Raw genomic sequence first — 26150 nt, forward strand, 5'->3', positions numbered from 1 at the left:
TGTTTGCCCATCCTACAGGTGAAAAGCCAGAGCACAGAGAGGCAAAGCCTAACCTGCCTGGGGGCTGCATAGCTAGAGAGTGGCAGGGTCAACGCTAGAACCAGCTGTGTGTGACCACAAAGATGCGCTCCACCTCCTGTGCTCAGGGGCCTTCTGGGGCTCCACTACCTGGAGTCCTGAGCACAGGTGCCCCCCTGGCCATCGAGGCCCTCCCAGCCTCCCCTGTCCACAGTGGTCCCAGCCCATCCCCACCCCTGCTCGGCAAGCATGCCTCCTGCTCACCCTTCCCGACCTGGCTCAGAGGCTGGGGCTGCCCTGCCCTCCTGCGGCCCCTGATGGGAGTCGGACCAAGGAGCTGGGGCCACTGGGCAGGTCTGAGCCCCCTACCGCCCAAAGCCAGGGCCTACACTGGGGGATCCCCACCCCACACTGGCAGCCCCGGGCCAGGCACTCTGCAGGGCACCGTGTACAGCCAACAGGTCAGAGCCTGTGCCCTGAGCCACGGCCGGTGCGGGAGGGGTTGGAGCAGGCCCAGGGATCCCGAATCCGGGCCCAGGAACTGTCAGGCCACCCTGACAATACCCTGCCGCAGGCTGGCTCAGCCTGAGAGGGCGCCCGGGGTGAGGCTGGGTAGGCCCCCACCTGGCCCCTCTCTGGCTTTCTGCCCCGACAGGTGAACAACAATGGGATCATCTCCTTCCTGAAGGAGGTCTCGCAGTTCACGCCAGTGGCCTTCCCCATTGCCAAGGACCGCTGCGTGGTGGCGGCCTTCTGGGCGGACGTGGACAACCGGCGTGCAGGCGACGTGTACTACCGGGAGGCCACCGATGCAGCCACGCTGCGCAGGGCCACAGAGGACGTCAGGCGCTACTTCCCTGAGCTGCCCGGCTTCTCCGCCACCTGGGCGCTCATAGCCACCTGGTACCGCGTGACCTTCTTCGGAGGCAGCTCCTCCTCCCCCGTGAGTGTTCCGTCCTGGGGCAGGGAGGACATCCATCTGGGGCCCAGGGTCTCCCTCCAGGGCCCCCTGCCTTGCTGAGTGGGCCAGACGTAATCCCTGGGCTTCGTGCCCAGAGGGGACAGCTGGGCCCAGGGGCGGAAGCCACTCGCTCGCCCAAGGTCACAGGGCCAGGCTGGAGGGAGGGTGGAGCCTGGGCCTCCTGGAAACCACCCGCGTCCAGGGAAGCGCCACGTGCCCCAACACAGTCCTTCACTCACTCGGGGGACGCAGATGGTCTGTGTTAGAAGGTTTCCATTTGCAACGGTTCAGTACTCAAAGGGTTAAATGGGAAGTTTATTCCGTTTAATACCTTATTCCTTGATAACGCCAAACGGCCACAGCGTAAGTCCAGAATAACTGACCACTTTACCCAGCGTGGTCAGTGTGGTGGGCAGATCCCCAGTGAGGACGGCATAGCCCCTCCGGCAGCAGATGCGTGACCGGCACCTCCTGTGGCCAGGCCCGCGATGGGTGCTGGGTCACAACCGCATGGGACAGAGGGCGGCTCTCTAGAGAAAAGCACTGGGGAGCGGGCGGCCTTTCAGGACGGTATGTCCACACATTTAATACACATTCCTTTAGGGGCACGGCTGGGGCAGGCAGTGTTCTGGGCTCTGGGGAGGCGGCCCCAGACAGAGAGCACAGGACATGCCTCTCCCGTGGGGCACACTCTAGCAGGGGGGACACCAGCGACCACGTAACAGGGATGCCACACCAGCAGGACGTGGGCTCTCCCTGATGCTGTGCAAGCCTGGGGGCCCGGCTCGGCCACATGGGGGAGGTTTGGAGCTGGAGGGAATGGAGGGAGGGCCCAGCACAGCAGTTAGGGTGGCTGTGACCACACTGGGCTGAGGAGGAGAGAGAAGCAGCGAGGGCGGTGCCCGGTCTCCCATCGCAGGCACGGGGTGGGAGGGGTGGGGACGGGTGGCAGACGGGCTCGGTCCTAGATGTGCTGAGCAGAGCCCGGAGTCCCCAGCCGCGGCGGCTCAGGTGGGGACGGGTGGGGAGGGACGCGCAGGTGGTGAGGCTCACGAATCCCCCAGCCTCCAAGAGGCAAAAGAGAAGCAAGCTGGTTGTCAGGTGCCTTGCGAGAGTGACCGTCACGGTTGGGGGTTTTAACAGGAGTATGACAGCATATCAGGAAAGATGGGCTTTTTCTGTAAACATTACTACGAAGATATTTCACGACTGAACTTTCATTCACACATAGCCCACTAACATTTTGTATGTTTTGTTTGTTTTTTCTTATCGCCAATTTGTAAGAAAAATGTCTTTTTAACAAAAAGTAGAGAAAAAGAATCTACAGCCCCACCAGCAGGAGATAACTCCCGTTCAACATGTCCTATTGTGAATCAACCCACACGTTAAAAAATAAATAGAACCACCTGGAACGTGCTGTTTTGTGAGTGTTTCTTTCACTCAACAGTATTGTGGGCACTTTCCTCGTTCTTATATGTTCTTCTACATCATTTTTTATGTTATAGTTTCACCTCTGCAGAGTCATTTTACCTATTACCTCTCTGCCTGGGAGGAAGGAGGCGCCCAGGGCCCCTCCTGAGCAGACAGAGGAAACCTTAACGTTCTCCCCTTTTCAAACCCAGAGATGTCAGTTCCAAAATGATTATCTTGTGAGACACAGAACCGGGATTCTGCGTTTGGGGTGGAAACCAGTCTGGGAGCTGGGAGATGGGGAAGCCCTCCCCTGGGGGCACCTGCAGGGGCAGGTCGATCAACAGAAAGTGATGGTTAAGCTTCGGGCATGTCCTCGTCCTCCTCAAACGTCTGGGCCTCATAGCTCGCAAAGCCCCTCCGCTGGCCTTGCCGACCAACCGTGGTCCTGCCCTCCTCAGACCTTCCCACTGCTCGGGCCTTCCAGCCCTCGCGCCCTCCTTGTCCTCTGAGTCCTAGCACCTGAGCTTGCCTTCCTGCAGGAGAGCGCTCGGTTTCCCTGCTGTCGTCTTTCACTGTGGGACTCCCCCATGTGTGATGCCTGCGTGCCAGCCCGGCGTGGCGGCACTTGCACTCCGGTGGGCCTGCTGCCTCCATCACGGGGTGCCCCGAGGGGCGCTGCATAGCCCCCAGTGGTTCGTGAAATCATCCTGGCGTGAGTTGCTAGAAAGGAGATTGCTGCCTGCGGAAGTCTGATTTCCCCTCAGAAATGTGCCCACTCATAGTTGCATAAGCCACTTTCAGAAGTGCCTGTAGCCCTGCACCCCAGCCAAATGCACTATTATTTTCCTGCCTGCCAACTCTACAGGCAAGAAAGGAATGCCCCTGGTTTTTTCAGTTTTACACATCTTTGATTTCTAGTAATGGTGAATCATTGGCTAGTTGTATTCTATCATGATGTTTCTGTTCACACCCTTTGCCAATTTTTCTGTAATCTTTTTGTTCTTTTTCTTATTGACCCGTGGAAGTTCTACTTGAATTAAAGATATCACCAGTTTTTCTGCTGTGTATGTTATAAACACACTTTTCACTTCACTCTTTGCCATTCAGCTTGATCTCATGACACTTTTTTATGTCCAGAAGTTCTTGTAGTCGAATGTATACATCTCCTTTTTGATTTCTGCAGTTTTAACAAATGTCAGGCTTAAAATCCTTCCCTAGATGTTCTACATATCCGCCTACATTTTCCTCTAGGCCAACGACAGCCTCATTTACAACCTTACTCGATTTGGGATTTATTTTCATAAGAGATATAAAGCTCCAATTTAATTGTTTTTCAGAGTTTCCTATTTGTCCCACGATCATTTCTTAAACAATCTCACCCTTTGCCCATTCTGAAATAGCACCTCTTATGTATACACTGCCCACTAATATTTTCATGGAGGATTCCATGAAAACCAAAAAACATAATAATTAAAAACTGCCTTTCCTTCTCTTCCCTTTTTATCTTTCCCCTTTTTCCTTTTACTTTTCTGTTCGTCTCACACGAGGCGAGTTTGTGGATTTGGCCAGGTGGTCACCAGACCCACGGAGGAAACTGTCTGCTCCTGGCGTCCGCGGCCTCCACAGCCCCTCAGCGGGCTTCACTCGCTCACCACGCATCAGATTACTGGGGGGGGCAGGCACTGGGGACACAGCGGAGGACGGAGGCCGAGGTCATCGGGGCCTGCCTGTGGCTGACCATCTCGCTGGGGAAACAGAGGAGGGACGAGCGGGCGACAGCAGTGTGGGCGGGGCGGGGTCTGTGGGTGGAGACGGGGGCGCAGGCCCCGCTCAGGCCCCTCCTTGGCAGGTCAACACGTTCCAGATTGTGCTCATCACCGACGGCAAGCTCTCCTTCACCATCTTCAACTACGAGTCCATCACGTGGACCACGGGCACGCACGCCAGCAGCGGGGGCGACGCCGCTGGTCTGGGGGGCATCGCGGCCCAGGTAGGGCCCCTGCTCCCCACGGCTGGGACTGTCACGAGCTGATAAGGCAGGTGGCCGCCCCCCCCTTCCCCCAGTGCTGTGCAGAGGCCTCTCCCAGCCCAGAACCACAGAAACATTCTCGGGCCAAAGCACCTTTGTCCTGACCCACACGGCCGGCCCTACAGGGCCAGCTGCAGCTGGGACAGAGTTCTGCGTGCGCTGTGGCCTAGGGTGGCCTGGCCCGTGGCCGGAGGGACAGTGGGCGGCAGAAAATCCCAGGTGTGGAGGGTGGTCAAGTGCGAGCCCCCAGGGCCTGGGAGTGCCCCTCCCCCGGCTCCAGGCCCTCTACCTTCTCCTGAGGTCACACTGGCCCTGGGACCTAGGGGAGGCCCAGGAGCCCAGGAGTGGGCGGGAAGGGGTTGGGGCAGGGCTGCCAGGGCCCAACCAGGTGAGCGGCGGGAGGAACTGCTGGTTAGGGTGGGGCGGGGCGGGGAGGCGGGGCGGGGCGGGGGGGCGGGGCGGGGAGGCGGGGCTGGGCGCGGGGAGGCGGGGCTGGGCGCGGGGAGGCGGGGCTGGGCGCGGGGCGGGGCTGGGGCGGGGCGGGGAGGAGGTCCCTGAATCTTCAGCTCTCCCCAGCTCACGAGGCCGCCCCCGCCGGAGGCGGGTCTCGGGGACGTTAGGGAGACCTGTGGACGCAGCCCGCACCTGCCCCCACTCTCCCCCCACCCTCCCCCAGGCCGGCTTCAATGCGGGTGATGGGCGGCGCTACTTCAGCATCCCCGGCTCACGCACAGCGGACATGGCGGAGGTGGAGACCACCACCAACGTGGGCGTGCCCGGGCGCTGGGCGTTCAGAATCGATGATGCCCAGGTGCGCGTGGGGGGCTGCGGCCATACAAGTAAGAGGACAGAGAGAGCGGCTGGGCTGGCGGAGGGGCATGGATTAGGGAGGCGGGATGGCGGGGAGGGGCGGGGGAGCCCCAGGCTTCTTGGGGGCGCACGGCCCCGCCCACCTCGGCTCCTCTCCCCCGGGCTCACCCCTGAGCCTCAGTCTCCCCCTGGGAGGCCTTCCTGCCTCTGCTGAGGGGCAGGGGTTTGCTGGAGACCACGGTTTGAAGTGTGAAGGGGTGTAAGGGGGAGGAGCCGGGGTCACATTCCCACCCAGGGAATCCTGGGCATCCCTGGGTGGCCTCCTGCGTCCTCAGGACCACCTGGGAGGCAGGCCCTCTTTTCACCCATTTTGCTGCCTTGCTATCTTGGGGGGACTTCGTGCTTGTGTGACAACCTGGACATCTACCGACAGGAGGGAGTTCCCTGACGCCCGGGGTCCTTCAGCACAGAACACAGAGCAGACGGGAGCAGGGTCCACCCAGGGGCGAGCGCGAGGCCTGTGGACACAGCGGGACTGGCCACAGAAGGATGTGTTCCCGGCTCTCCTGCTGTGTGGCTCTGGGTCACAGACCCTCCTGAAACCCCTGCTTATAAACGGAGGCGGGGTGGTGCCAGATGACTGGCTCAGCCGCCCCAGGATGCATGGAGTGATCCGCTGTTGATCCACTCCCCCGCCAAGCCTGGGGCCAGTGAGGCTGGTGCTGGGACCCTCCCCCAGAGATCGCCTCCCACCCCCGTGGGGACCAAGGCCACCAAGAGGGGCTGCTTTTCTCCTGAAAACTGTCCTACAGGATGAGCCCAGCGCAAGGCAGCCCACCAGACTGCCAGGGGAGCAGCGGCGCACCCCGGGGGGGAGGGCTGGGAGGGCAGGTGTGACCGCCCGAGGACTGGATGTGGGCCCTGGTGAGAGAGGCCCGGGGAGCCTGAGCCCACCCACTCACCAGTGTGAACGAGGGGGCGGCCCACAGGGCCAGGAGCCCAGGGGCCACTGATTTCGCCCCCCTCCCCCAGAGTGGCAACACCCGCCTGGGCTCAGGGCCGCGGTGGTTCAGTGGCACGGGGACATACTTCGGTCACCACTCCTTTGCGTGGGCAGCAGAGGGGTCTGGCTCTTGCCAGCGGCCAGGGACTTGGGTTTGTGGCGGAGGGTGAAAGTGTGGGTGCAGGTGGGGACTGGTGTGAGCGGGTGTGCGTGCAGGTGTGGGTGCAGGTGTGTGTGCAGGTGTGGGTAGGTCCATGCCCCCCTGCAGAGGCTGCCGGCTGTGAGCCTGAGGAGTGGGGTCCTCAGAAGAGGGTCCAGTCAGTCCCTCGGGGACACCGTTCCCATGTGGAGGTGCCTCTCTCCCGTCCCAGGCCTCTGTGGGGGGCAGATGGAGGAGGCCCTGCTAGGCCCTCAAAGCTCTCACGCACGGAGGCCCTGAGGAGCACGGTCCCGTGGGGTTGCGGGGGCCCGGCCCCCTTGTGTCCCCACCCGACGCTGCAAGCCCAGAGATGGAGCCGTGCGCGTCCGTCTGAGTGACCAGGGAGGGAGGGTGGGTTCACACCTGAGAGGCAGGGCGTCCCCACCTGCAGTCTCCTTCTGAGAAGGGCTGGTGCTGACACGGGCTCAGGCAGTCAGCGCCACCCGCTGCAGGGCAGCCGGACGACGCGGCCTGAGTGCCGGTGTGGCTCGGTGAGTGCGCCGGTGAGGGCAGGGACGGTCCTCAAAGACACCCACAGCCTTGGTGGTGCTCGGGGCCCGAGGGCCCTTCCGGGAGCGCCCCTCTCTCCCTCCCTCCCTGGACACCAGCCAGCTCTTCCCGGGCTCTCCTAGTAACAGGAGGTCTGAAACCCTGGGACGCTCCCGCACCTGCCCACGTGTGCTCGTTCATTGGCGGGTTTCGGTGGCCTTGGCTCCTGCGGAGGGGTGGGCCCCATGAGCTGAGCCCTGCGGGCGGCCTGTCCTCGAGGTAACGGAGACCCAGCAGCAGCGGACCTCGCAGCGCCTCCCCCGAGAGGGGCCCCCGGGGCCAGGCTGACGGCCCTGCCCGCCCTGTGTCCGCAGCCTCCGTGTGCCTGGCCCTGCGCCCCTGCCTCAACGGCGGCAAGTGCATCGACGACTGCGTCACGGGCAACCCCTCCTACACCTGCTCCTGCCTCTCGGGCTTCACGGGGAGGAGGTGCCACCTGGGTGAGTTTCTGCTGGGACCGCCCACCTGGAGGAACCCGGCAGCACAGCCGACGGCCCCAAGAGCCCCGGCCTTGGGCCTCTGTCCCCGTGGTGTGGGTGGCGTCCGGGAGGCGCCGCTGGGGGAGCCGGACACAGCAGCTCCGTGACGGTGAGCACGTGGGCGGGCTCTGCAGCCACGCCGCCCCGGCCACGCAGGTCCTCCCCAGCGGCTCCTCCACTGAGTCCCCGGCTGCCCCGTTTTCCAGATGTGAACGAGTGTGCTTCCCACCCGTGTCAGAACGGCGGGACCTGCACGCACGGCGTCAACAGCTTCATCTGCCAGTGCCCGGCCGGCTACGGGGGACCCACCTGTGAGACAGGTGAGAGGAACCAGGGGCTGCAGGGCCGCGGGCGTGGCCCTGCCCGACCAGGGAGTGGTGGCTAGCCTGGAGGGGGCATCAGGTCAGCGTGCCGCAGGGGGCCTGGCCCCAGGGAGGCCCGGGGGCAGGGGGGCAGGAGCCCAGACTCCAGAGGAGAGGCCCCGCCCTGTGGGCGTGACAGGAGCACTGACCACAGCACACAGCCAAGGGTGAGGCCTCGGGACAGGGCAGGGCCTGGTTCCGGACCCGTCTCACCGCAGGCCTGCACCCCTGAAACCCTGAACCCCAGCTGCTCCCGGCAGGAGTGCAGGCTGTTTCTCTCCATCCCGGGGGTCCTACGGCCTAGATGTGGGTTGGGGTCTTTCTCGAGACCCCCTTGTTGCTTCCAGCCCGCACGCCCGTCTGCCACCCCGCTTCTGAGCGCGGCTCTTTGGAAGCAGTGCTTTCTCATCAGGCCTCTACCCCCTGCCCTTCGTGCAGCACCTCTTTGGGGCCCCCTCACCCTGGCCCTTCACCCACCTGGTAAAGGAAGGTGGGCGCCCCACTCCCACCCCCGTGTCACTGTGGTCAGCTGCTAGGGGAACCCAACAAACGGAGCCCCTTAAAATCAAAGCACAATGACCCCTGATCCCCATGCGGCTCGGCCAGATGCACTGTCCCCTACATACGCCTACTGATGTGTAACTGTTATTTAGAAAAACATAGCACATAGTTAAATCGAGTGTGTACAAGTAACAACCGCACCAATGTCTCAATCTAGAAAAACCATTTCAAATGGAGACTTGTGGCCACAGGGAATGTTTTAAAGTCCTTAACTCTGGTGTGTATACACGTGTCCGGGCCGGGTGGGACCCTGGGAGGCCTTGGGGCCGGAGCCTTGGCCTCCACATGGCCACCGCGGCAACACCCATGGGTACCAGCCCCCGGTCCCCCATGAGGCTCTCTGGTCTCAGGACCCACCTCGGCCCCCAGAGCCCATGACAGCAGGGATGCCGGGCAGAGTCCAGCAGGGACGTGGGTACCGCTCGGCCCAAGTCTCCCCTCCCCCACCCGTGCCCAGCCCTGCCCTCTGGTGGAGTCAGGGTCCCAGAGACGGGGGTCACCGTGTGCCATCAGCCACCAAAGCACCTCCACACCTCCCAGGGTTCAGGCCTCCTTCCCCCACTGCCCCCCACCCTGACTCCAGGGTGGGTCGCCCGCTCTGGGGATCCCGTCTGGTTCCTGTATTGAGTCCTTTTTGGAATGAGCTGTCAGCAGGACAGGTGACATAGCTGGGGGAAGGCAGTGTCCCCCCCACCTGCTGCCAGCAGCCACCAGGTGAGGCCAGCATCCTGGGTGAGGGGCAGGCCAGAGCGCCGACAAAGGCAGGCTCCTGCCTGCCTCACTCCCACTCTGACTGGGGGCCGAGGGCCTTTGCAGGACTGTCCTTGCAGCAAGAAGCCTCGCCCACCTCAGAACCTCACCCCAGGACCACTCAGGCCCCTCCTGCACCCCCTCAGGGCTCCATCACAGGCTGTGTCCCCCGCCCAGCTGGGAGGAATCTCTCAGCCCCAGAGCCCTGTCCTGTGATGGCAGCTCTGTCACAGTCATCTTAGCAGGGGAACTGCGCAGGAGGGCGGGAGCTGGGTCCCATTCACCCCCATGTCCCCCGCCAGGCACAGGCACACCCTCCCTCCTCCCCAGGTCTGCTGAAATAAACCCAATTCAGGCAAGCTTTCAGTGCCGGTGGGCTGGGACTGCCCTGGTCCCCCAGGGCCCGATGCCCTCCAGAGACGGCCAGATCCACCCGTGCTGCAGCCCGAGATGTCGAATGGGGCATGGGGCTCAGCGGGAGCCCCCGGGGCCACCACAGCCGGGGATCCAATGGCCTTCCACCCCTTTGTGCTTGTAGCACAGTCTCCATGTGACGCCAGAGAGTGTGAGAACGGCGGCTGGTGCCAGGCGGAGGGCGGCTCGGCGGTGTGCGTGTGCGTAGCCGGCTACACGGGTGCAGCCTGCGAGACGGGTGAGTGTGCCCTCGGGTGGGAGCAGGGGCTCAGGGTGCCAGGTGGTCAAAGGCTGGCACAGAGCCGAGCACCCACCTCTGCCGCCCCCAGATGTGGACGAGTGCGGCTCTGACCCCTGCCTGAACGGAGGGTCGTGTGTCGACCTGGTGGGGAATTTCACCTGCCTTTGTTCAGAGCCCTTCGAGGGACCTCGCTGCGAGACAGGTAATGGCCACGTGCCCGAAGCCCCCCACCGGTGACAGCAGTCAGCTGCCCCCTTTCCCTCTCGGGGGTGGGGAGGTCTGGTCTGAGCTCTGCCGTCCACATGCTGGGTAAGGCTGAGCGAATCTGTTCCCCTCTCTGGGCCTGGTCCCCATCTGGAAAATGCAGGCATGGGTGACCACACTCCCAAGGCCCCTCTCCCGACTCAGGAGATTCTTGGCTGTTTAACGTCCCTCCTTCCTACCCCAGACCCCTCGCCGTGCTAGGAAACAAGCGATGGGCGTCAGAAAGAAAGCTGATCTCTCCTACAAGTGATGAAGCCTGCTAGCTTCTGTTCTATTGCATACTGTTTTAAACGCTGGTTAAGACTCGGTAGGTCAGTTAAAAGACCCACAGAGTAAATTCGGGGCTTTAGCACCTGACATCGCCTTACCTCCCACGGCTTTGGTCCCCGAGCCGACAAAAGCTGTGCTTGCATCTCCCCAGTGGGGGGGCGCTCAAGACAAACTCATCGGATTTGCTTCGAGTCTCAAAACCTAAGAAGGAAATTAGGTTCTACCCATAAGTAAGACGCGGATGGACGCCGTGCCCTCCGTTGGCCTTTGGTCGGATGACCACACGCAGGGCGGGCTGTGTCCTGAGGCGATGGTGAGGCTTCACGGTGCAGAGGGCAGGAGGGTGGCAACCTCACCTGTTGCCTGAAATCATCGTGATGTGTCACATGATTGCCTAGATTGTTATCTAAGTATCAGTGTATTTAACTAAACGCATGTCAGAAAACAGATAAGTGATTTAAAAAGATTTTGCAAAGAAACCATGTTTTGTACGAAGAATAATGCAAATGAAAGCAAACAATAAGAAACAACTGACTTGTCTACCCCAATACAAGCCCATTAGCCACATTACACATACAGCAGGAAGCTGGCCAAAAGTTGGAGATGATAAAAAAGAGTATCTAGCCTTCTGTTTATGGCCCACAAGGATTACCTGCTCTGGGAACTTCCCTCTCACCGTCAACAACGAGAAAACCAGACAAAATATATGAAACAACTGTTTTCAGCCGTTGGACGGCAGAAAGCAGAGGGCTGTCATCCCTGAGAGAAGGGAGTGAAGTGGGGTGAGCCCTACAAGTGCCCCAAGGCTGCCTCGGAGCCGTTTCCAGGCCGCCGGGCCGGGCCGGGGCCGGGGAGGGATCCACACTCCAGCAGCTCCTCTGAGTCTCTGGGTCAAGGAGACAGAGATTCAAATTCAGTGGCTGGAATTTGGGGGGATAATACCAGCAAGGACAGAGCTACTGAGAGGGGAAGGGGGTAAGGGGAGAGAGCACGAGATCGGCTCTGGAGATCTGCAGGGGGACCCCTTGAATGTGGGTCGGGTGAAATCTACTGGGCTGGGGAAGAACCACTGGGAGTGGTGAGTCAGACAATTCCTGGAACTCAAAGCCGCCTGCCTACCAGCCAGAGTGGAGTGAGCTCTTCATACCCAGGGCCAATGCTGGGTAGCGTCCCCAGTGGTATCACCTTAGTAGTGGGGATAAATAAATGCTAAGCTAATGGCTAATCTGATCTGCCCCAAGAAATCTTAAAAGAAAGTTTGAAAGGATCAAACTGAGCCCAAGTAATTTAACTGTATGCCAGAATAAAATCCTGCACTCTTTAAAGGAATAATAAGAGAATCCAGGACCCCAAAATACCCAACCAAAAGTTATTAGGCATACAAAGGATTGAGAATATATGACCCACAGCCAGAAGTCAAATAGATCAATAGAAACAGTGGCCAGAGATGACAGAATCAGCAAGTACAAATGTTCAGTTGTCCATCATGAACATGCACCATATGTTCAAGACTGTTGAGGGAAAAAGACATAATGAGAAGTAGAAGATATAAAAAAAGAAGCTTTTAGAGATGAAAAATATAATATCTGAATTTTAAAAATACACTGGATGCTGTTAACAGCAGGTTAAGACACCACAGAAGGAAAGATCCATGACCTTGAAGAGAGAAATGGAAGCAGTTCAACATGCAGCCCAGAGAGAATAAGATGAAAGGACAGCACCTGCTCAGGGGCCTGTGCACGGACACCGTGCAGGCTGGCAGGTGTGTACTTGGAGGGCCGGAAATGAGGGAGGGGGCTGCAGGGGTGCAGAAAAAGTATGTGAAGAAACAACAGCCAAACAGTTTCTATGTCTGATGAAAATGAAAACCACATATCCAAGAAAAACATGAGGAAAACCGTATGAAGCCACATCATAATCCAATTGCTGAAAACCAATGACAGAGAAAATCTTAAAAGTAGCCAGAGAGAAAAGACAGACCGCACAGAGAAACCAGAATGTCCGCAGCCTCCTTGTCAGAGACAGTGCAGGCCGGAAGACAGTGGGACAGCACCCTCAAGGCATGAAAGAAAGAAGCTGTCAACCTAGTGCTATATACCCAGCAAAACTCTTTCAAAAATTCAGGTGAAATAAAGATTTTTTCAGACAGCAAAACAGAGAATTCATCACCAGCATATATGCATTACAAGAAATGTCTTTTTGACAGAAGAAAAATGGTCCCTGATGAAAATCTGGATCTACACAAAGGAATGAAGGGTTCTAGAAATGGTAAATATATGGGTAAAAATAAAAGACTTTTCTTCTTACTTGTTAATCTTTTTAAAGATATTTTTAAAACAAAGAAATAGCAACATATTTGGGGTTTACAATATAGATAGAAATAAAATGTATGACACCAATAGCTTAAAGCAGCCTGTGCAAGCTTTTTCTGTAAAGGGCCAGATACTAATATTTTTTTTGGTTTTATGAGCCATGTGGTCACAGCTATTCAGCTCTACCAATGTAAGGCAAAAGCAGTGAGCCACAGACTGTGCATAAGTGAATGGGCATGGCCATGTTCCAATGATACTTCATTTTTTTAAATGGGTGGCAGGCAAGATTTGGTCTTTGAGCCTTTGTTTATCAACTTCTGGCATAAGGGATAGAAAGGGAGAAATGGAAGTATAGTATCGTAAGGTCCTGACATTATATACAAAGTGGTATAATACTGTTTGAAGGTCGACTGTGATAAGTTAAAGATATACATTGTAAGCCCTAGAGCAGCAAGTAAAAAAATAATAATAATGAGTTATAGCCAATAAACCAATCATGGAGATGAAATGGAATCCTAAAAATACTCAATACAGAAGGTATGAAAAGAAGAAAAAGGAAGATAAACTTACTGGCTGTAACTACCATTAAATATTCAAAGGCACAATTATAAAATACCAGATTTTAGCAGTGGAAAGGAATTCAGAACTCAGAGGATTTAATCCTTAAATAAATATTTAATGTTAACTGAGCAAATGAGTTATATTACTAGTTACCTCTAGTTAATAAATAAAAATAAAAGTGTGTAGGAAAATTTGAAAAATCTACAGTCATTGAAAAGAAAAAGGAATATATTTTTCTAACTCAAAATGAAAACACAACTTTATATCTTTAAGAATAAATGAAGCCTAGTAGTTAAAGTTTAAATAAATTTTTAGTGGCATTTATGAAATTTTACATATGCTTTCTCACCTTGTGATTTCACATAAACAAATGTTTTGTTCACCCAGAAAATAAAAAAAAGACGACGAAAAAGGAACAAAGAAGAAGTGGGACAAATAAAAAACAATAGCAAGGTGATGGGTTTAATCCAGTCATATTGGCAATTACATTTAAATGTAAAAAAGATTAAAACACAAATTAAAAGACAGAGATTGTCGAATCGAATTGAAAAGCAAGACCCAACCATATACTTTCTGCAAGAAACCTGCTGCAAATAGGAAGACACAGATCATTTTAAAGTAGTGGGATGGGTCTCTCACACTGAGTGCAGCGACCAATCCTGGACCGAGTGCTGGGAGTAGCTCTGAGGACTCCAATGTAGCAGCGGGCCGGGTGGGGAGAAGCACAGGGGCGAGTCCTCATTACTTTCCTCTGGTGTCCCCCCGACCCCGCCGCCTGGTCTCAGAGCAACCCCGAAACCAGAAGTGAGCATTGACAGAGAAGCAGGACCCACAGAGGCAGCAGTGGGGGAACCTTCCTCTCCAGCTGGGGGAATTCTGGGCTGCACAAGGGCGGGCGGGCAAACTCCTGCTGTTTTTCCCTTTCTCTGTCCTCCAGCCACGTGACCCCAGACAGGAGTGCAGTCACAGGAAGTAAGTAGCAGAGTGGGGCCACTAAGCCCAGATTTCATGCCAGAGGACCAAAAGCATAGCCCCAGAGGACGAGATGTGCTGGGGAGGGCATGGAGGGGGTCTGGGGCGGCAGCCCCTCATGTTCTTTCTGAGCTCCTGGGCTCCCTCAGGTTGCGCATGTGTAATCTGATAAGCAAAAGACAAACAACTCAGCGGAAACAATGGCAAAGAATGTAAGCAGGGAAGTCACACACAGAGAGAAACGAACACCCATGAACAAGTGAAAAGAAGCTCAGTCTCACTAATCAAGAAACTACAAATTAAATAAAAAATCTAATTTCAGGTGTTGCCCATTAGATTGGTAAAAATTTTAAGAGTTGATGGTATCTGGAACTGGAAAGGCTGTGGGAAAATGAGTGCTCCCATTCTCCCTGGGGAGTATTGATTATATTTTGCTTGAAATTTTTAATAATTTTTTTTGCAATTGTTCATATGTATTACATTTACAGTTAATTTTTAAACAATAAAATGATGGATACAAAAAAATTAAAAACGATACCATTTATTAAAAGACTTAGGTATAAATGTAATAAAGCATTTTCAAGATTTAAATACTGAAAACTACAAAATGCTGATGAAAGAAATCAAAGAAGCTCTCGGTACATAGAGAGACACTATGTTCATGGATTAGAAGACTTAACATAGCAAATATGTCAGTTCTCCCCAGACTGACCTGTAGATTTAACATGATTCCAATCAAAATCTCAGCAGGGTTTTTGGTAGCTGCACACAAGCTGATTCTATAATTTATATGGAAAGGCAAAGGAATTAAGATAGCCAAAACAATTTCGAAAAAGAAGAATACATTTTAAGGAATCACACTACCTGGTATTAAGACTTATTATAAAGCTACAGTGATCAAGATTGTGTGGTATCGGCAAAGGGATTGACACACCAGTCAACAGAGGAAAGAGGATCCAGAAACAGACGCACACAAATATGGGTATTATTTTTTGAAAAGGTATAAAAGAGATTCAGCAGAAAAAGGATGATCTTTTCAACAAATGATGTTGGAACAATTAGACATCCTTATGTAGAAAATGAACTTCAACCTAAACATATCTTATACAAAGATTAACTCAAAATGAATCATAGACCTGAACAGAAAATAGAAAACTATAACGTTTTTAGAAGAAAACTAAAGATTTTTAGATAGAAAAATCTTTGTGACTCATGGTTAAGCAAAGAGTTCTGAGACAAGACCGCAAAAGCATGCTCTATCAAAGAAAAAATAGATAAATTGGACTTCATCAAAACTGAAAACTTTTCCTCTGTGAAAGACATGGTTAAGAGAATGAAAAGACAAGCTAAAGACTGGGAGAGGAACTTCCCTGGTGGTGCAGTGGTTAGGACTTGGCGCTCCCAAAGCAGAGGGCCCAGGTTCGATCCCTGGTCTGGGAACTAGATCCCACATGCATGCCACAACTAAGAAGTCCACATGCCACAACTAAAGATCCTGCATGCCTCAACTAAGACCCGGGGCAGCCTAAATAAATAAATAAATAAATAATTTTTAAAAAGACTCGGACACTTAACCAAAAAGGATACACAGAAGGCAAATAAACAGATGAACAAACTGTTGTTGTCGTTAACCATTGGTGAAACGCAAATTAAAGCCACAATGAGGGGCTTCCCTGGTGGCGCAGTGGTTGAGAATCTGCCTGCCAACACAGGGGACACGGGTTCGAGCCCTGGTCTGGGAAGATCCCACATGCCGCGGAGCAACTAGGCCCGTGAGCCACAACTACTGAGCCTGCACGTCTGGAGCCTGTGCTCCGCAACAAGAGAGGCCGCGATAGTGAGAGGCCCGCACACCGCGATGAAGAGTGGCCCCCGCTTGCCGCAACTAGAGAAAGCCCTCGCACAGAAACGAAGACCCAACACAGCCAAAAATATTAATTAATTAATTAATTTTTTTTTTTTTTTTTTTAAAGCCACAATGAGATGCCACTGCAAGCCTATGATAATTGCTAAAATAAAAGACACTGACCTGGTAAGGGTACAGAACAATGGGAACTCTCACCTATTTTTGGTGGGAATGCCGAACGGTTTGGCCACTCTGAAACAGTTTGATAGTTTTTTATAAAGTTAAACATACACTTGTAACATGACCCAGCAATCGCACTCCTAGTTATTAACCCTAAACAAATGAAAACTTACGTCACACAGAACTCTGTACAGGAATGTCTGTAGCATGTCTATAGCCACCAAAAACCGGGAACCCAAACGTCCTTCCCTGGGTGAACGGACACATGAACTGTGGTACCTATCGACGTGGCACACAACTCGGTCATAAAAAGGACTAATTACTGATGCTTATAACACCTGAGACAGTCCTGGAGGCATGACGCTGAGTGAAAGAAGCCAGTCTCAAAAGAGTACAGGTTGTTTGGTTCCACTTCTCTGGCATCCTTGAAAGGACAAAACTGCAGTGATGAACGGATCAGTAGTTCTAGGGGTTCAGGAGGGAGGGAATCTGTGACCCTGCAGAGAGAAAACAAAGAGGTCTTTGGGATGACGGAATGTCCCATATCCTGTCCTGTATCCATATACACACATCTATACATGTGATTAAATTCTTAGGCGTGTCCCTCAGACACAAGTCATTTTACTGTATATTAATTTCAAAGATAAATTCTGAAAAAACATGAGGAAATTGAACATTTAAAAACAAAAAGACTGAAAAGGCAAACACGAATCAGGAGAAGCTGGAGTGGCTGTATTCATATCATTCAGATTAAACTTTCGAGTAGGAAAGCAGCCAGAAATGAAGAGGGACCTTTTATAATGGCCACGGGCCAGTTCATCAGAAAGACATAACAACTCTAAGTGTGCAACACCTAGTAACACAAATCGAAATACCCAAAGCAACAGCTGGCAGAACTACAAGGGGAAACAGGTCCCCAGTCACAGGCGGGGGTTTCGGCGGAACTCCTATCTCGGTGGCTCAGAGCATACAGGCATGGGGAGCAGCAAGGATGCGGGGACCAGGCCGCGCTGCCAGCCGACCCGGCCCGACTGACATTCACGGACAGCCACGTCCCTCCCAGGACTCGCGGAGCCTTAACTATGACAGACCATCCTGTCGGCCATGAAATAAGGCTCAATAAATTGAAAAGGACTGTGTTCTCTGACCACAGCAAAATTAAACTAGAAATCGGCAGCAGAAAGGTACCTTAAAGTTAAAAGTCCCCAATGTTTAACTAACAGAGATGCTTGGGCGGAAACGTCTGGAGGCTGTGGCCTCAGCTGGGCCCTTTGGTGCACACCGTGGGGCCCCCTCCTCACTCGGGCTTCTCATTCTGCTGCAGAGAAGGGGCTCGGGGACCGAGGGGCCGCTAGAGATCAGTTTCCGGGCGCTCGGCGCTAAGGACAGAGGTCAAGACAGCTCCTCTCCGGCCCGAGGCCCCATCCTCGCCGTGCTCTCTGCGCGGCCTCAGTGACCGCCGTCTTTCTTGCAGGAAGCCACCCAGTGCCCGACGCCTGCCTCTCGGCCCCTTGCCAGAACGGGGGCACCTGTGTGGATGCGGACCAGGGCTACGTGTGCGAATGCCCCGAAGGCTTCATGGGCCTTGAATGCAGGGAGAGTGCGTGTGGGCCGGGCTGCCGGGGCCCCCGTGGGATGTGCACGCAAACCCCCACGAGGGAGGCTGTGGGGAGCGGGGAGAGGGGCTGCGCGGCAGGGTTTACGGGACGGTGGTCAGGAGAGGGGCTGCGCGGCAGGGTTTACGGGACGGTGGTCAGGAGAGGGCACCCCGACATTGGCGGCTCCTCCCTCCCTCCCTCCGTGGCAGGAACCCCCAACAACTGTGAGTGCCGCAATGGTGGCAGGTGCCTGGGGGCTAACACCACCCTCTGCCAGTGCCCTCCGGGCTTCTTTGGGCTCCTCTGCGAATTTGGTAGGTGCCCAGGGCTGGGATGGGGGCGCCCTTCCTGCCTGGACCCTGAGAAATCCCCACAGCCACCGTGTAAGTGGTGGCTTGGGCCTGGGCCCGGACCCGCATGGCGGGTGGGGCGGTGGGGAGGCCACAAGGGTGCCCGAACCTGGTCACCCTGGCAGGGTCACCGGGCCTCGGGCAGCTCGGTCCTTCTCAAGGACACACGGTCTCCAGGGAGACACGCGGGGACGTGAGACGGGCTCTCCCCTTCCCCGCAGAAGTCACGGCCATGCCCTGCAACATGAACACGCAGTGCCCCGACGGCGGCTACTGCATGGAGTACGGCGGGAGCTACCTGTGCGTCTGCCACACCGACCACAACGTCAGCCACTGTGAGTGGGGTGGGTGCGGGCGCCAGCCTGCGAGGCCGGGCTCCGCCCAGAAGCTGGGGTGGGGGGTGGGCGAGAAAGCAGTGGGCGCAGCAGGAGGGGGCCCCGAGGGGACCTGGGGGCGGACGGCCTGGCCGTGTGCACGTGCCGCGCCGCGCCTTCCTGAGCCCCGCGCTTAGCTGCTAGAACACTAACGTGCACCTGACAAGCACCTGCGGAGAAACAGGTTCACCCCGCGTATCTGTTAGTGCGCGGATGACCAGTGACTTAGGTAGTGAGTGACCACACGTGATGGTGGTGCTGGTGGTGACGGTACCAAGACCCTCGTGGACCACAGCTCAGTCCCAGCTCACGTAAGAGTGAGGGTGAACTCTGGAAAAATCAGAAATACAAGAAATTCCAGGGCGGGCCTTAGAGCCCAGCGTGAGGAATCAAGACCCCGACCTCAGTTCCAGCCAGGACCTCAGGGTGATCGCCGTCTGTCCCCGCAGCGCTGCCGTCCCCCTGCGACTCGGACCCCTGCTTCAACGGAGGCTCCTGTGACGCCCACGATGACTCCTACACGTGCGAGTGCCCGCGGGGCTTCCACGGCCGGCACTGCGAGAAAGGTGGGGCGCGGCGGTGGCACTCCAGGGGCGGGGGGCTGGCGGGGCCCCGGCTGCCCCGGCCGCCTCCCGCTCATCACAGCGCTTTCCTCACGACGGGCTTCCTTTCCTGCTCAGTGTTTTCCCAAGTAGCTTTTAGAATCACTGATTTTTTAAAAAATTCATTAGGACTTTGTTAAATTGAGCGCAATTGGAGAATGTCAACATTTTACGACGTTCAGCCGCTTGAGAGCGCGAGTGCTCTTCTGTAAAGACACCGCAGGCGTCACTGTGCTCGTCAGCGCCCACCCAGGGCCGTCTCTCCCACGCAGTTTGAAGCAACGCTCAGAGCTCTTTTCAGTGACCCAGGCGCCCCCTTGGTCAGAGCCCAGGGTGCGGCCCCCCGACCCCGTGTGGCCCGGCCCATTCTCCTGGGGTCGGCACCCAGGCCACGTCCAGCCTTGCAGCCCTCCCACTGACCTCACTTGTCCGGAGAGCTGAAACCTGGACCTTTACCTGCAAGCCTCTGCCACTCCCACGGTGGCCCTGAGGGCAGGTCCCCGGCGCTCTGACCACGGAGCCCCTGCGGCCTCCCCGACCCCTGTAGCAGGAGGAGGGCTTTCCAGAGAGTGGCCTGATCCTCTGCAAGTACCGCTGAGGTCCGTCACCCTCGGCAAAGGCATCCCAGAGGGTGGACACGGAGGGACACGGGGTGGGGCGGCCGGAACTTGGACCGGCAGCCTGTGAGGCCCCACAGGGTGCAGGGGGAGAAGAGGCCCCCTGAGCCTGGGGGCAGGCCCCCTCCTGCCTCACGATCCCCCCAAGAGCGTCGAGGAGGCCAAGTGTCTAAACTCCTGGCTGGGCTGTGAAGGTGCGGCTCCTCCAGCTCGGGCGGGTGGCCGGGGCCCCGCATGTCCAAGGAAGTGCCCCCAGTAAAGGTACAGAAAACAGGAAAATCAGAACGGAGCCACAGCGGGGCTCCCGGCCCGGTCCGTGGATGTCAGCTCCCCGCCGGGCAGGAAGGCGGGTGCAGCGCTGGCCGCACTGCGGGGCCAGCTCTCCCGGCTCTCCAGCGGAGCCTGGGGCAGGGAAGAGAGGACGGACGGGCGGGCAGAGGGCCCCCGAGGCTGAGGGGCCGCACGTGGCTGGCTCGGCCCCTGCTGCAGCTGGGCCTCGGGCTCCGCCGAGAGGCAGGCCTGGGCGCACGGGGCCCAGCGGTGCCTGAGGGCGGAGGGGGCTCGAGCGGGGCGTCATGGGCACTGCGGGGCCGGGAAGCTGGCCGCGGTTTACCCGCCTCTCTGTCTCTGTCTGTCCCTCCTCGCAGCCCGGCCGCGCCTGTGCAGCTCGGGGCCCTGCAGGAACGGCGGCACGTGCAAGGAAGCAGGCGGCGAGTACCACTGCGACTGCCCCTACCGCTTCACCGGAAGGCACTGCGAGATCGGTGCGGCCCCAGCCGGTGGGGATCAGCCTGTAGAGAGTGGGGAGGAGCCAGGCCCCGACCCAGGGCCCCCGGCCCCGCCACCGTGCGTCTGCTTGTCAGGAGCGTCCCCCCCGAGGCCCCAGCTCTGGGATGTCGAGGGATCAGGGAAGGGGCAGGGGTGGTGGACGCGTGACCCCCGCCCCCGCCCGATGGGTGCCTCCTGCTTCCAGGGAAGCCAGACTCATGCGCCTCTGGCCCCTGTCACAACGGCGGCACCTGCTTCCACTACATCGGCAAATACAAGTGCGACTGTCCCCCAGGCTTCTCGGGACGGCACTGCGAGATAGGTAAGGGGGGCGGAGGCCAGTGGGCCAGGGCGCAGACAAGAAGACAGGCCCGGTGGGCAGGGATGGCCCGACCACGGAGGCGCGGGAGGCGGAGCTGGGGCGAGAGACGGGACACTCCCCTGCAACCCCGAGGCCTTTGGGGAGGACACAGTGGTGGGCAACAGGGACTCCCTGTGCCCTCGCAGCCCCCTCCCCCTGCTTCCGGAGCCCGTGCATGAATGGGGGTACCTGCGAGGCCCTGGGGACAGACTTCTCCTGCCGCTGTCAAGCAGGGTACACAGGACGCCGGTGCCAGGCAGGTGAGAGGGCCGGGGGTCCTCTGCTCCCTGAAGGGCAGAGCAGGGCCCAGCAGGGGGCCGAGGGGAGGGATGGGAAAGAAGGAAAGGAAACCTCTGAGAAGCCCATTCTGGAAGCCATGGCGCTTTCACCCTGGGATGGGCTGTGTGGGGAGCGAGGGCCCCGGGCCGTGCAGCGCGGTGAGGCCAAGGGCAGAGCAGCAGGAGGGGCCAGCCGGCAGCCCGCGGTGCAGGACAGGGCTGCCGTGTCCTTGCAGAGGTGGACTGCGGCCCGCCCGAGGAGGTGACACACGCCACCCTGCGCTTCAACGGCACCCGGCTGGGCTCCGTGGCCCTGTACTCGTGTGACCGAGGCTACAGCCCGAGCGCCTCCAACCACATCCGCGTCTGCCAGCCGCAGGGCGTCTGGAGCGAGCCTCCCCAGTGCCACGGTGACCTGGGGGCCCTCTGGGGTGGGTGCGTGGGTGGGTGGGTGCGCAGGGCCAAGCCCTCCTCCCCTGGGCCGAGTGGAGGAGCACAGGGGCTGCGGTTCTGAGCCTGGCCTGCCCCTCCTCCCTTCGGTATCCTCTGTGCAAAGTGCGGCCAAAACCCTGTGGTGATGGTGGTGATGACCAGTGCCAGCTCCGCTCTGTACCCTTCTCTAAGGGCTTCCCTGTCCTCAGAGCGTCCCAGAGCACGGGTCCAGCACCCACACGCCCGCTCTGCAGAGGAAGCCGCCGAGGCCAAGAGGGAGCCCAAAGGCAGAGCCCTGAAGAGGCAGAGCAGGGCTCAGGACTCACCTCCTGCCCCCAGCCCCACCCAGACCTGTGGAATCAGACCCTGCGTTTGAACAAGGCCCCCACGAGCCCCCACAGCCATCTGAGGGCTGTTGCTCTAGACAGCGTTGCCTCCAGGGCCCTACGGTGCGCCAGGGTGCACGGCCTGCAGGCGAGGCCCCCCACCCACGCCCCTGGAGACAGGGGCGCCGCAGACACCACCGCAGGCATGTTGCATTAAGCCAAAGCATCCCAGACTCTGTTCATCAGAAAATCTGTGTGATGGTAACACATTTTTCATGAAAGAAAGGTTTTTAAACAAAGTAGCTTAGGGACAGTGACAGCATCCAGAGATGGGAGGGGCACATAACACATTGCTGTCTCCCAAATGCCCTGCGAGGCCCAGTCGGACCTGGGCGGCCCTGTCAGGTGAAGAGTTCCAGAAAACAGGTGGAGGCCACCTGGCCTCAGCATCTTCCTTCACTCCTGTCCTTCCAAGCCCCCCAGGGCTGGTGGTTACTGTCTAGGAGGCCACGCCTGTCCCAGTGCCACTTCTCCTCAACATGCCATCAGATGAGGAGTGGGTACCACCAGGGAGCGTGAGCGCATAAGCCAAGATATCAAGACACCCACCAAGTACAGCCACCTCAGAAACAACAGTAAAGTCCAGACAACATATACTCCTGGGGGTAGAAGTGTAGAAGATAAATAAGAATATGAAATAAGCATGACAAACATACAAAAGGAAACATGGCACTGGCCATTAAAAAGAAAGATCAATATATAATCTTTTAAAAGAAAGCAGAAATAAGAGGATTGAAAAACTATAATAGTTGAAGTAACAGACACAACTTACAAATGGATGCAGACGAAGACTTAAGTTAATGAGTGGACAGATCGGTGTGCGGGGCTGTATGAGAAAGAAGCAGGGAAACACTCATAAATCAAAAGAAAACGTAGGCACTGAGGAGGGTAGAAGTGCTGACGTTGAGATGACAGGAATCCAAGAATGAGGAGGAAATGTTGGAGCAACTGTGGAGTAATTCCCAGAATTACTGGTGAATGACCAGAGGCTGAAAGGGCCTGCAGGACATCAAACAGGAGAAAAGGGAAACATTAGACACATTATAATAAAAGTTAAGAAAATCAGAGAAAAACAGAAAAAAAAATCCTTAAAACATCCAGAGAGAAAAAAGGAACAAGAATCCACAAAGGAACAAGAATCAGATCGGCACCGGACTTCTCAACAGCGGACATCAGGAGTGAGATAATAAAATGGTATTTTTAACATACGGAGGTGATCCATTCAGTTAGGATGTAGACAGTTAGAAAATACCATCAGTCTCACTGTAACATCAAGGAAACACCGGAGAACCCATAAGATCATACCTTTTAACCTATCAGAGAGCTGAGGATGCAAAGAAGTTTTCTCACAAGGAAACACCAGGCCCAAACAATGCTATGGGTAAATTCCACCAAACTGGCAAGAAACAGCTTGTTGCAGCGTGATACAGGCTCTTCCAGGGAGTAGAAAAGAGTATGTGCCAACCCACTCTGTGAGGCCAGGACAACCTTAAACCAACACTAGATATGGACAGTTGGAGAAAGTAAATTTAGGGGTCCATTAAACATATGAACACAGATGCAGAAATTTGACAGTCTATAAAGACTATATACACCATTATCAAGTTGGGTTATTGCAAAAATAGTTTGATATTAGAAAAATCTGCTACAGTAACCAACTGAAGGAGAAAAATCATGTAAGAATCTCAAAGAATGCATAATAATCATTTGATAAAATTCATACCTATTCATGAAACAAATTCTTACCAAATAAGGAATAAAAAATACTTCCTCATCCAGATAAAAATAACATGATACACACACCCTTCTAGTACCATGTGGTGTAAACTAATATAGAACTTTTTGGAAGGAAAACTTAGAAGAGAGAAATAGCAGCGCCCCCATAGCCCCCACGTGTTCATTACCCCACAGAGAGGGGTGCTTAGGCCAGGCATAGGCAGGCTGGACACACCATCTGAAGCGCAACAGGTACACTCCACATATTTATAGAAGAAGGGCTACAGACTACATCAAGAGAGCTGTGGAACAGTGTGTTCCTGATCCTTGTTATACAGGGGAGGATCTGGAATTCAAAAGCTGTTCTTCTGTTGAACTGACGCAGACATGCTGAGCTACCAACAGGAGGAAGGAAATTAGCTTCTGAGGCAGCTGTACTGTACCTCTCCTCAAACCTAGAGTGCACATTATCCTAAGTAGACAAACATTCCCCTTAAAATTCAGAACAAGACAAGGATGCCCATTATCACTAAGTCTAATCAATATTACACTGGCAGTACTAGTCCGTGCAATAAAGTAAGAAAAAGAAATTAAAGTCATGAAAACGCTAAAGGAGGAAGTAAAAATGTCAGTGTTTGCAGCTGATATTGTTGTCTTTAATCTACAGGAAAACTTCTAAAAGTGATAGGAAATGTAACATGTTTAGTAGATATAGGTTATTATAACAAAATTCATTGCATTTTTATTTATCAATAACAGACAATTATAAAATATAATTATAAAAAAGATGTGTAGAGAAAACCAATGAAACTAAAAGCTGATTCCCTGAAAAGGTCAATAAAAATAATAAACCTCTAGCTAGACTCATCAAGGAAAAAACAAAAGAAAAATTAGCAATATCAGAATGAAAGAGGAGACATCAGTAAAGATCGTACCAGCATTTAAAGGACAGGGAGATATTGTGAGCAACTTTAGGCCAATGTATCTCACAACTTAGAGAAAATGATGAATACTACTTTGAAAGACACAAATAACCACAACTGACACAAGAATAAATAGAAAATGTGAATAGCCCCATAGCTATGAAATAAATGTAAGTTGTAATTTAAAACTCTCCTGCAAAGAAAATGGCAAGACCAGACTGCCTCACCGTGTTCTATCCAACATTTAAGAAAGGAATAATACTATATACGGAGCTCTTTCAGAAAATGTAGGAGGAAGGAACACTTCTCAACTCATTTTATGAGACCAGTAATGCCTTTATGCCAAAACCAGAGACATTACAAAAATGAAATTACAGACTAATATTTCTCATGAGCAAAGCACAAAATTCCTAATAAAATATTACTCAAATCAAACCCAGTCCTACATCAAAAGGATAATCCAACCTGAGCAAGAGGGACCCATCTCAAGAGTACAGGTTGGTTTAACATTTGAAAATTAATAAATGTAATTCACCATATTAGGAGATAAAGGAGGAAACCATATGATCATCTCAATAGATGCAGAAAAATCATTTGACAAAATTCAACTATTATTTTAAAAACTCTTAATAAACTAAGAGTAGAAAAAAAGGTCTTCAACCTGATAAAGGGCATCCATGAAAAAGTCAACAGCTAACAAAATACTTAATGGTGAAAGACTTCCTGCTATAATCAGTAATAAGGCAAAGGTGTCCCTTCCACCAGTTCCTTCCACCGTTGTCTTGGAGGTCCTAGACAGTGCCATAGACAAGAAAAGGGAGAAAAGGCATGTCTATTGGGCAAGAAGAAGTAAAGGTGACACAATCGTGCACACAGAAAAAAATTCTAAGAGATTTTACAAAAGCTATAGAACTAATAAGTGAATTCAACTAGATCACAGGATACAGGGTCAATACACAGAACCAATTATATTTTCATATTCTAGCTGTGAAGACTTGGAAAATGAAGTGAAACAATATTATGTACAATAGCATCAAAAATGATAATTTCTATATGTGTGAAATGAATTATAGACATAAATGTAGAAGCTAAAACTATAAACTTCTGAAAGAAAGCATATGAGAAAATCTTCATGACAACTGGAATAAAATGGTTATGTACTCGGGAAAATATTACATTGTTTCCCCACTTCTCACCATACACAACAATTAATTCCAGATGGATTAAGGACTTAAATGGGTTTTTTTTTTAAGTATATGATTTTGTGTAGAAAATGTAGGTAAATATCTTTTTGGCCTTGGGGTAGGGAAAGATTCCTTAAGCCACAGAAAGCACTAACTATAAAAGGAAAAAATGGACAACTAGACTAGCTAAAAATTAGGAATTTAAATTTATCAGCCTTAAGAAAGTCAAATGTAAGCTACAAACTGGGAGAAGATTATATATATGTAATATATATATTTTATATATATATTTTATATATATATATATATATATATATATATATATATATATATATATATATATATATATATATATACACACATATAT

General features: G+C 54.1%; 1 protein-coding gene across 17 annotated transcripts in view; it reads left to right on the forward strand.

Moving 5' to 3' along the window:
* The window catches only part of SNED1 (sushi, nidogen and EGF like domains 1), a 91197-nt gene that overhangs the window by 30596 nt on the left and 34451 nt on the right, over window positions 1–26150 (forward strand). For 14 of the 17 annotated variants that reach the window (XR_005020571.1, XM_036857506.1, XM_036857505.1 and 11 more), the window contains exons 2-16: window positions 674–961; window positions 4242–4382; window positions 5098–5260; window positions 7297–7422; window positions 7668–7781; window positions 9673–9786; window positions 9878–9991; window positions 17669–17794; window positions 18002–18106; window positions 18364–18477; window positions 18966–19082; window positions 20383–20499; window positions 20709–20825; window positions 21011–21124; window positions 21379–21552. Coding sequence is in view for 16 of the 17 variants with exons in the window: in XM_036857506.1 (XP_036713401.1) it covers window positions 674–961; window positions 4242–4382; window positions 5098–5260; window positions 7297–7422; window positions 7668–7781; window positions 9673–9786; window positions 9878–9991; window positions 17669–17794; window positions 18002–18106; window positions 18364–18477; window positions 18966–19082; window positions 20383–20499; window positions 20709–20825; window positions 21011–21124; window positions 21379–21552 (2044 nt within the window). In the remaining variant the exon portion in view is untranslated. The remainder of the gene's footprint in view (window positions 1–673; window positions 962–4241; window positions 4383–5097; window positions 5261–7296; window positions 7423–7667; window positions 7782–9672; window positions 9787–9877; window positions 9992–17668; window positions 17795–18001; window positions 18107–18363; window positions 18478–18965; window positions 19083–20382; window positions 20500–20708; window positions 20826–21010; window positions 21125–21378; window positions 21553–26150) is intronic. The other 3 variants (XM_036857514.1, XM_036857512.1, XM_036857521.1) reach the window with 3 other exon arrangements.

This window comes from Balaenoptera musculus, chromosome 7, assembly GCF_009873245.2.
Source record: "Balaenoptera musculus isolate JJ_BM4_2016_0621 chromosome 7, mBalMus1.pri.v3, whole genome shotgun sequence".
NCBI classification, from domain to species: domain Eukaryota; kingdom Metazoa; phylum Chordata; class Mammalia; order Artiodactyla; family Balaenopteridae; genus Balaenoptera; species Balaenoptera musculus.